This window comes from Podarcis bocagei (assembly GCF_964188305.1).
Source record: "Podarcis bocagei genome assembly, chromosome: 5".
In the NCBI taxonomy this organism is placed as follows: Eukaryota; Metazoa; Chordata; class Lepidosauria; order Squamata; family Lacertidae; genus Podarcis; species Podarcis bocagei.
Genome location: NC_138129.1, coordinates 50,634,392 through 50,644,546, shown reverse-complemented (window position 1 = coordinate 50,644,546; position 10,155 = coordinate 50,634,392). Strand labels below are relative to the sequence as shown.

Genomic DNA, 10,155 nt, shown 5'->3' with positions numbered 1-10,155 from the left:
AACCAGGCAGAGGGCCTTCTCGGTAGTGGTGCCCGCCCTGTGGAACGCCGTCCCATCAGATGTCAAAGCGATAAACAACTACCTGACATTCAGAAGACATCTTAAGGCTCAGGGAAGTTTTTAATGTGTGACATTTTAGTGTATTTTTGATCTCTGTGGAAGCTGCCCAGAGTGGCTGGGGAAACCCAGCCAGATGGGCGGGGTACAAATAATAAATTAGTAGTAGTAGTAGTAGTAGTAGTAGTAGTAGTAGTAGTAAACCCAACAGAGTTAAAAGGGACTTTCTCAATAGTAAGCGGGCTCAAGACTACAGTCCAGGTTGGTACAGACAGCTCCCAGAAGGGTTCAGCTGGAGAGCAGCCAGATACTATAGGCTGAAGCCAGTTATTAGAAGAGAGGACTTCAGACAGAGTCTTACTAATAATTATTAAAAAGTGGCAAAGCGAATTATCCCCTAAGGGGCTTTTTCTCCTCAATACAGTCATACCTCGGGTTGAATGTGCTTCAGGTTGAGCGATTTCGGGTTGCGCTCCGTGGCAACCCAGAAGTAACAGAGCATGTTACTTCTGGGTTTTGCCGCTCGCGCATGCAGAGACGCTCAAAATGACGTCACGTGCATGCGTGGAAGCGGCAAAATGTGATCCGTGCATGCACAGATGCACCGTTGCATCTTATGTTCTATTCAGGATGCGAACGGGGCTCCGGAACGGATCCTGTTCGCATCCCGAGGTACCACTGTACTGTATTAAAGGCTGTTGCCTATTCCAACAATGCGTACACACACTGTTTTGCCCCATGTCTTCTACTGCATATCTTTAATGAAAATTTGACTGGTGAAATATTAAGGAAATTACTAATTTTTTTTAAAAAAACATACTACAGATGGCTCACATGGAAAAGCCTTAAGTGGAAGGATTGGCATGCTAGCACTTACAAATTGGGCAAACAAAACCTCCTGCATTAGACCACAATGCTTCCTGCCAGTGTATTTGGTTGGCAGGTATTTATTGGCACAGCGCACTGGGCAATGTTGTAGAGGCCAACCTTCTCCTCCTCCTCCTCCTCCTCCTCCCCACCCCCATTCAGGTTGTTTTGTGCCCTGTGAGCTCTTGGAATAAGCTCTTTTGATAAAGAAGTAGCCACCAGTTTGATTTGCTGGCAGCATTTTAAACCCAACTTTGAAGCATGGGAATTGAAAAGTACATAACACAAATGGAGGAAAAAATTGTGGCTGCAGGGCAGAAAAATTAAGAAGCCAGCACAATCTGTTCAGTATCCAATAGGTTTTATTAATGACAGTCTGGATTAAGGGTCACAGCATAACATACATGTTTAAAAGCATGAAGGGATGGTGATTCACTCAGGGGCCATCACTGATGCTAACACCCATCTGCAGAGGCTTTAAGGTTCACAGTCTCCTCTACACTTTTTCATAGCTCCACTTGGCGAGTCTCCAAAAGATGGGAGCCTTCATGAAACGGTCAGATTTCATGTAGGCAGAAATTTTCTCCAAAGCCTGCAAGGGAATAGTCATTAAACAGCAACACATAGCAAGAGTCTAAACCTGACTCTCGAGAAAAACTGAAAATAGCTGTTTAGGATCCACAATGCTTCAGAAATGTTTTCGCCTGGCTGAAATGTGTGCTTGAACTCTGACAATGCCTCTTGCTTGCCTGTAGGGGTGTACCTAGGGGTTGACCAGGCTGCCCCCACCCCCTGGCAACCAACGCAGCTAATTAATTCTGGTTTTGTCCCCATGCTACTCCCTGCTTGAATTCCACAAAGGCAGCACTGAGACTAAGGCCACATGCACAATGTACAATGTACAGTGGTGCCCCGCAAGACGAATGCCTCGCAAGACGAAAAACTCGCTAGACGAAAGGGTTTTGCGGTTTTTGAGCTGCTTCGCAAGACGATTTTCCCTATGGGCTTGCTTCACAAGACGAAAACGTCTTGCAAGTTTGTTTCCTTTTTCTTAACACCGTTAATACAGTTGCGACTTGACTTCGAGGAGCAACTCATAGAATGCGGTGTGGTAGCCTTTTTTGAGGTTTTTGGTGATTTTTGAAGCTTTTCCAAAACTTTTCCGACACCGTGCTTCGCAAGACGAAAAATTCACTAGATGAAAAAACTCGCGGAACGAATTAATTTCGTCTTGCGAGGCACCACTTTACATTTAAAGTGCTATGATACCCTTTTAAAGAGTCATGGAATTCCCCCCAAAGAATTCTGGGAGCTGTAGTCCCTTAAGTGTGCTGAGAGTTTCTAATCACAGAGCTGTATTACAGAGTTCACAGAGTTGCCTGGGAAGAAGGAATGATTGCCACGCCACTCGGGGTTGTTGCTGTGGGAGACAAAGAGCAACTCGAGGAATTGCATTTCCTTTGCTATCAATATAAGAACAATTCCTACTGCAGATCAGTGCATGTTGTTTGTGTTGTTTGGTCGTTTAGTCGTGTCCGACTCTTTGTGACCTCATGGACCAGAGCATGCCAGGCACTTTGCCGTGGCAAAGGGGCTTGAATAACTCAGAGAAGCTATGAGCTATGCCGTGTAGGGCCATACAAGATGGACAGGTCATAGTGGAGAGTTTTGACCAAACGTGATCCACCTGGAGCAGGAACCAGCAAGCCACTCCAGTATCCCTGCCAAGAAAACTCCATGGACAAAGACAACAGGCAGATCAGTGCATACATCACAGTAAATCTCACCTCAAAGCGGCTAAGGAAATCCTTCAGATTTGGGAACTGATCAAAGTACTTTGGCTCAAACATCCAGTGCTGATCCAATATGTCATATGCAAGAAAGTCTACATAGGTGATCTAGAAAATTACAAGTGGAATACATTGTAAATTGAGCCCTAGAACTAGAGAGACATCTTTGTTTCTATAGAATTATACATAGCACATGTACCTTCTTTCCTGCAAACCACTTCTTGTCCCCCAAAAACTGGGAGAGCAGCTTCAGTTTTCCAGGTATCTGCTCCAGATACTCAGGCTTCAGTTTCTCCTGCAACCAGAAGTTATTGAATTATTAGGTACACAGATTGATTTCCAGCTCAACTCTTGCGAAACCTTGGACTACTGACTCCCCAGTTATAGACTTCCTTTCTCTCTCATGCCTGCTTATTGGTTGTAACTTTACAGACTTTTGTTCCCCTCCCAGTCCCACAAGAGCAGAAATAATTATTTGTTCAGCCTTACGTAAGTGCTCTCTTTTGACCCACTCACACACCATACTGATCCCCAAATGATTCTCAACATCTGCTAGATTCCTGATCAGTTCCAGTTTGGGAAGGGGGGATGCAAACCACAAAACTCACAAAATCTGGACTGTAGCAAACTTTGGCAAAGGCCATTCTCAGATCCATAATGTGGTTTTCAAGCATATCTATTCTGACCCTTTCTTCTTCACTCTCACCACCTGTAGAAATGCAACATACACAGAAGGTAAGAGAGTACCCACTAACCAACTATTTGGCTAGAATATTATCAGTCACTTAATTAATTGATTTTAAGCTGGCATCCAAAGAAACACTAGTGCCAAAAAGACTCACACATCTTGTGCTTTCGTGCAATGTATCTCATGATGGCGTTGCTTTGTGTGATCTTTGTCTCACCATCGATTAGATAAGGGAGCTAAGGAAAGGATAGGAAAGGTTAATGGTGCCAGTGCAGATGAAGCTACCTATAAAACTTCATTACCTTCTCATCCTTGATGGACAACTTCCCATTTACTTAGGAGAAACAGCATCAACCGAAAGGCTTTCTAAGCTGAAATGGCTTCAAGAGAAGCCATTTCGCACTGCTGGGTGATAGTTTTCATATCCTAGGTGTAGTATAATTACTTAGGGCTGTCCAAGGATGGATGTGGTAATTTTGCACAGGATATCCCAGTGGTAAAAAACCAAAATTAAAACCAAAAAAACCAAAATTAAAATCATAAGGGATGTCTTTTTCCTTTCTGGTCTAGCCTTTTCTTTTAACACTGCGCCTTCTTTCTTTTGACACTCAGCAGCTTCCAGTCTTTCTCAAGTCCCCCAAGCCCCACAGAATCTTTGAGGAAAGTCTTGCACATTAAATGTATGGCGTTTAAGGTGTGTGCTTCTTGTTTCATTGAATGGAGACTAGAGACAGGGCTGGAAAAAGGTCTTTAGAGGCCCTAAGCGCTTAAAAGATTTTGATGCCTCCATGTATATCTAATTCAAAATATAACAATAATAAACCATAAAATAAAATTATATTTTTCAAAATAAAACAAAACCAACAGTAAGATGGAAAATAATGTTTATTTTTTACACTTCCACTTTATTTATATCTGAAAATTTTTCTCCTACTTTTTCTAACTGCAAAGTCTTTAATCAGATCCTCATAACTAATCTTGCAGAACACATCTGCTTCTGTACTTGGTAGAGATAAGGCATCTAGCCTGTCTTCTTGCATAGTTGTTCTGCTGGGATTTTTGATAATCTTCAACTGAGAAAACGAACACTCAACTGAGCAATTTCTGACCACTAATGTTGAAAATCTGGCAATGGAAAATTTCTGTGGTGCCCTACTTGATGCCCTAAGCACATGCATTTTGCTTAATGGTTAATCCTGCCCTGGACACAGAGATGGTTGAGAGAATATGTGCAGAAACTAGCCTAAGGCATAACGGTAAAATTTGCATTGCTCCACCCACTTTTGCCCAGCACTGGCATGTGGCCCTTGGAAAGTTGCTCAGATCAGAACACAGCCCTCATAAACTAGAGAACTGTGTGTGAGAATTTGGTTGCAGAATTTACAGGGCCTGGCTTCTCCTCCAAGCACACTTGAAAGGCCTTCTGGCCTCTGGCTTCCTTTGCTCCAGCAAGAAGCCAGGAATGCACTGCAGATCTCAACCTCCAGCCAGTCCACTGCTTTAGATTCTGCTCACACACCGTCATCATTTTCCACTGAGCTACGACCTGTACTTGAAGCAGCAGAGCCAGATGAGAAAGAGCCCAGGACTCTGGCCTGATTGCTCTCACTCATCTCAAAGAGGGAGCAGCAGGAGAATGACCCCACCATCCTCATCAATGCACAACGACATGTTGCTGGGTTTTTTTCCACAGTTGCTACATACATTTGGGAAGTCCAAGCCCAGTGTCTCCTTCGCATTAAGCCACTGACTTGCGTCAAAATCAGGAGCTGTAAATACAGGTATGAAAAGTAAGTTTTCTCCTTCATAGCCAGATTCTCTTGTGTTTTGGCTCCATTCCTAAGGGGGTTATCAGGCATGAATCCTAGTAATCTCATGCTGGGAGCCATAGTCCAAAACAGCCAGTGCCAAGTTGGGGAAGGTCATTCTAGCTGCAGAAACACAGGGCTGAATTGGCCACTGTCCAATATACAACCCATACAATTAATTGCATACAACAGCAAGAGATCATCTGTTGCATTCCAACTCGCATCACTAAAACATTTCACGTGGTCTGCATTAAACACACATACAACCCTTGAATCCTTGAGGTTCACCAGGACGTTTTGCATGTATAAAAGCCAGAAGGCATACTCAGAAACCCTTAAGTCAGGCTTCCTCAACCTCAGCTCTCCATATGTTTTCTGGCCTACAACTCCCATGATCCCTAGCTAGCAGGACCAGTGGTCAGGGATGATGGAGGGCCAAGGTTGAGGAAGCCTGCCTTAAGTGATCTTGAGAGTGCAAGGTTACTTGAGTACATAAAGGTCTTTCTGGCTCAGATCAAGGTCCTCCTAGCCCAGCTATCTTTGCAGGAATCCCACTACACTAAGTGGCCTCCAGAACTCGCAAGCTGCTGTCTACCTTCTGAAGGTCAGAGTCATCAGCTGCACCAGGATTTAATCTTACTCTTTTGTGAAAGTCAAATAAAAGGTGCAAGTTGCTAAATATATATATATATATATAGCCATCTATTTGCAAGTGTTCTTGGATGTTGTTTTCTCTGCTCTCCACCATTCCCACAGCTTAGATAATTCAAAGACACAAACAAATAAAATAAAATAAAATAAAATAAAATAAAATAAAATAAAATAAAATAAAATAAAATAAAATAAGGCAACTGGCAATAATCCTAACTGCTGATGGGATTCACTATTGGCTGCAAAGGGACAGCTCCTTACCATCTCCAGGTGCATATTGTTTGTCCTCAAATGCGGTCCCTGTGTATTCCAGAAGGAGTCGGATTGCATGGGCAAGCTGCAGGAAGGAAGAGACAAATATTTAGTGGCAGAATAATCACCAGTGGTGGGAAAAGCAGACAATTACCTCTGCTCCAGACTAGCAATGGCCCAAGGCAAAGGATACTGACATGTCTGCTGATATTTCACGGATGAAGATAGCACACGCTAACAAGGTTACTATTCAATAGCCTCCTCGCATTACTGAAAACCCTGTTGCATGTCAGTGGCTCTGAGCAGACATCACATAAAACCATTGTTTATTGTGACAGGAAGGAGCCTACTCTCTTGGCTTGGGTGCTCCCCACTCCTTTTCAAGCATAGGCACAAGCTCAAAAGCTTTCATTTCTCATTTTTTTCTTAATTTTAAATATTTCTTAGCCACCTTTCATCAAGAAGATTCCAGCATAGTGTATAAAAGTGTGAATAAATCTGTTCCTGCAACATATGAATAGAATACAAAACAAAGAAAGAAAGAAAACAAGAGGGAAATGTAGAAGCAGAGAACGAAGGCAGCTCCAACAAAAATATTGCCCCAAATGCCTGGGCATTACAGTGACTGCTCCAGAAAAAGAGAAAAATACAGCATATTTTAATGACAGGAGAAATGGGGGTCAAGTGGCGGGGGGGGGAGCTCCTTATGGGAGTCACCTGCCTTCCCCCCACTGCCACCCTGCTGCCAGCTACGCTGGGCAAAAAGGAAGAGCTGAATGTGGCACTGAAAAATATTGCCATGTCATTGCCATGCAGAAAGCATTCCACATTCAGGGCACCATTACAGAAAAGGAGCTCTGTTCCAGAAGGTCCTTGGGGTAGCTGGGATAGCTCGGTCAGGAGAGCACGAGCCTCTTAATATCAAGGTTGGGGTTCGAGCCCCATGCTCGGCAAAAGATTCTTGCTTTGCAGGGGGTTGGACTAGATGGCCCCTCGTGGTCCCCTCCAACTCTACAATTCTATCTTTCTAGGATGTTAAGTGCCTTTCCGGGAGCTCTCCGCGCAGGGACAAGCTGGTACCTTGAACAAAGATCTGGGGCCAGGGAGCAGGATGGGGCTGGGATGTGCTTTTTTGCACCTGCACAGAGCGCAGGAAGAAGAGGAAAGGAAAAAAGACGTGGCCAGCCTGCCTCCTTAGGACTCCAGAGACGCAGGTCTGCCGGAGGGAGGCGGCTGAATTTTTGGCAAGATGGAACTGGCTCCTTCTCCTCCTGCAGCACCATCACTGCTTTTCACTCTCGCTGATGACACCGTCACCCAACTGTTATCCAACCCTTTTTGGCACCGGATTGAAGAGGTAAGAGGGGAGGGAAGCGGCTCCGCGCCGGGATTGGCTGCTCAGCTTGCCCGTCGGGGCGTATCTCCGAGCTTCCCCGTGAAAATCAAGGGGGAAATCGCAGCCACAGGAAACGCGCTGACGATGCAATCCCGTCGCCCCCGCGCCAAAGCCGGAATTTCAGGGAACTCGAGGTCTGGCGCTGAGTCACGCCATCTCCGCGTGGGGCCTGATGCTGTCCACACGGGCTGGCAGCGACTCTCCGGGCTTTCAGACCGGGACTCTCCCACAGGTGTCTGGAGACGGCGGCGATTGATTTTCAGCGTGCTAAATAGATGCTGGAGCTCCGGACGTTTGATTGATTGATTGTATTTCTATGATGCTTTTCAGCCAAATGAATCCCAAAGCAGCTTACATACAATAAATAACAATAACTCAGTGCCGGATTTACCTATAAGCTAAACAAGCTATAGCTTAGGGCCCCACTCTCTTGCCCCCCCCAAAAAAACTGGATGTCCATTTCCAAAATATAAGATAAAAAACAAATAAAATAAAACCTACATACAGCAACAGTGTTTTGTGTTGTGTAAGCTCCTATTTGTTATGTGCAAATGGCTTTAGATACCTATTTAGGTCCATAAATACCATACCTATTAGGTCCATAAATTACAAAATAGCATATATTCAACCCAAAAAACAGCGACAATTTGTTGTTGGCAAAGGACAGCTGGACATATAAAGGGCCCCATTACCTTCAGTAGCTTAGGGGCTCATCAAACCTAAATCCGGCCCTGATAGTAGAATATCCTTGTCTTTCCCCGAGTTGGGTGGCTTAGTAAGCGGGGAGAGGTTTGCAGCCTGAGCCTCTCGCCGGACTCCGGCAGCCCGTTTCCCTGTCTGTGATTTTTTGACTCCCAGGCAGAAGTCAACGGGCGAAGTTTTCTACTGCCGCTGCAGATGCGTCTTCGGAAAGCTGCACCTGTTGCACGTCTGCCTGCGAGGCACTCATAGAATAGACGTCCGCCCATCAGAAGCAGAGCGTGAGTTTTGGTACCAAGACCGGAGCTCTGCTGGCCAAAAGACTGCCCCCCGCCAACCAAGGACCCCGACGTACCCCACGGATATCCCAGTAGCCCAGCGTCACCCCCATCTTCGTCCGGCGTCCCTGGCTGCTGTTGCTCGGCTCAGGCAGAAGCAGGACCCCCGCTTTGGTGGAAAGGCTGAGCGCCGCTTTCAAACTTGCCCGGCGAGTTTCCGGGAGGAATGTGGATGGGCGACTCCCATTGCGAGCTCCGTATTACCGATGCGGGCTCCGCCCCCAATCGCGCTCGTTTCCAGAGGTTTGCCTCGCCTCCCGGCCTTGGAGCCTTTCCTCCAACCTCGCCAGTCACTTCTGTTGTCCTCGCAGGGGCGTGGGACTGCCAGCTCCTCCTCCTCCTCCAGCCCCAAACCCACTGAAAGCAAACGCTCCTCTTTAGATGGTTCTCCTGCAGCTTTGCAGATGCTGAGGATAATTTGCACAGCACAGATCTCTTTGCAAAGAAGACTTTTAGAAAGGTCAGAGACAGGGGCTGTGAAGATCTCCGAAAGAAACAGAGCAAACTAGGTGAATTGAGAGTGATGCACAGGAGAGGAAAAAATATAACCCCATGTGTTTTGGGAGTGTTAAACTGTAGGACTGACCTTTCTAATCTCTGGATCCAGCAAGAGATGAAATCTAATCTTCTAATACCTGTAATAGCCAGGCTAGGCTCCTGGACAGGTGTCAGAAGAGCAAAGGAAGGGGCTCTGTGGGAGACGGAAAATGGGTGGAGCCCCTCCCTCAACTCCCTTTTTAAAAAAAAGTTTTTATTTATACTTTTCAAGTTTATATGTTTCATTAGTTTCACAATCAATTTAAAATTTCAAAATTTTACTCTCCTCCTTCTTGTTTTAATAAATTTCTGTGAGTTGTCCACCCTTCTTTCATATTCTTTTTCTTTACTGCTATAGCTTCCAGCACAGGGACACGGGTGGCGCTGTGGGTTAAACCACAGAGCCTAGGACTTGCTGATCAGAAGGTCGGTGGTTCGAATCCCCGCAAAGTGCAAGTAGATAAATAGGTACCGCTCTGGCGGGAAGGTAAACGGCGTTTCCGTGCGCTGCTCTGGTTTGCCAGAAGCGGCTTAGTCATGCTGGCCACATGACCCGGAAGCTGTACGCCGGCTCCCCTGGCCAATAAAGTGAGATGAGCGCCACAACCCCAGAGTCGGTCACAACTGGACCTAATGGTCAGGGGTCCCTTTACCTTTATAGCTTCCAGCAGTGAGAGCCATAATGGTGTTCTTACCTCTAATAAATTCTTGTATTTATCCCAGGCATAGGCAAACTCAGCCCTCCAGATGTTTTGGGATTACAACTCCCATCATCCCTGACCACTGGTACTGTTAGCTAGGGATGGTGGGAGTTGTAGTCCCAAAACATCTGGAGGCTTGAATTTGCCTATGCCTAATTTATCCCATACTCCATCCCCTCCCTCAACTCTTGGATAGCTAGAAAGACAGAGGCAGATTTGAGAGGGCAGTGATGTGGCCCAGATGTCAAAGCAACAAGCTGGGAGAAGGCAGAGCAATACTTGATTTCTGTTTGTGAATCCATGGCTGTGGCTATGGGAGAAGCAAGTCCCTCTTGGGGTGTTAATGCTGTGAACTCCTCCATTGTAGGCTC

The 10,155-nt window shown here is 45.7% G+C and overlaps 1 protein-coding gene across 1 annotated transcript in view; it reads right to left on the bottom strand.

Annotated features, from left to right (window-relative positions):
* Window positions 1-8,815, bottom strand: part of LOC308587759 (uncharacterized protein) — a 28,690-nt gene extending 19,875 nt beyond the window's left edge. The window contains exons 1-9 of the mRNA XM_081195524.1: window positions 8,564-8,815; window positions 6,123-6,198; window positions 5,107-5,171; window positions 3,557-3,638; window positions 3,323-3,423; window positions 2,914-3,009; window positions 2,677-2,822; window positions 2,274-2,411; window positions 892-901 (exon numbers count right to left, since the gene is read on the bottom strand). Of these exons, the coding sequence (XP_081051650.1) occupies window positions 892-901; window positions 2,274-2,411; window positions 2,677-2,822; window positions 2,914-3,009; window positions 3,323-3,423; window positions 3,557-3,638; window positions 5,107-5,171; window positions 6,123-6,198; window positions 8,564-8,599 (750 nt within the window). The 5' untranslated portion in view covers window positions 8,600-8,815. The remainder of the gene's footprint in view (window positions 1-891; window positions 902-2,273; window positions 2,412-2,676; window positions 2,823-2,913; window positions 3,010-3,322; window positions 3,424-3,556; window positions 3,639-5,106; window positions 5,172-6,122; window positions 6,199-8,563) is intronic.
* Window positions 8,816-10,155: the final 1,340 nt, after the last annotated feature.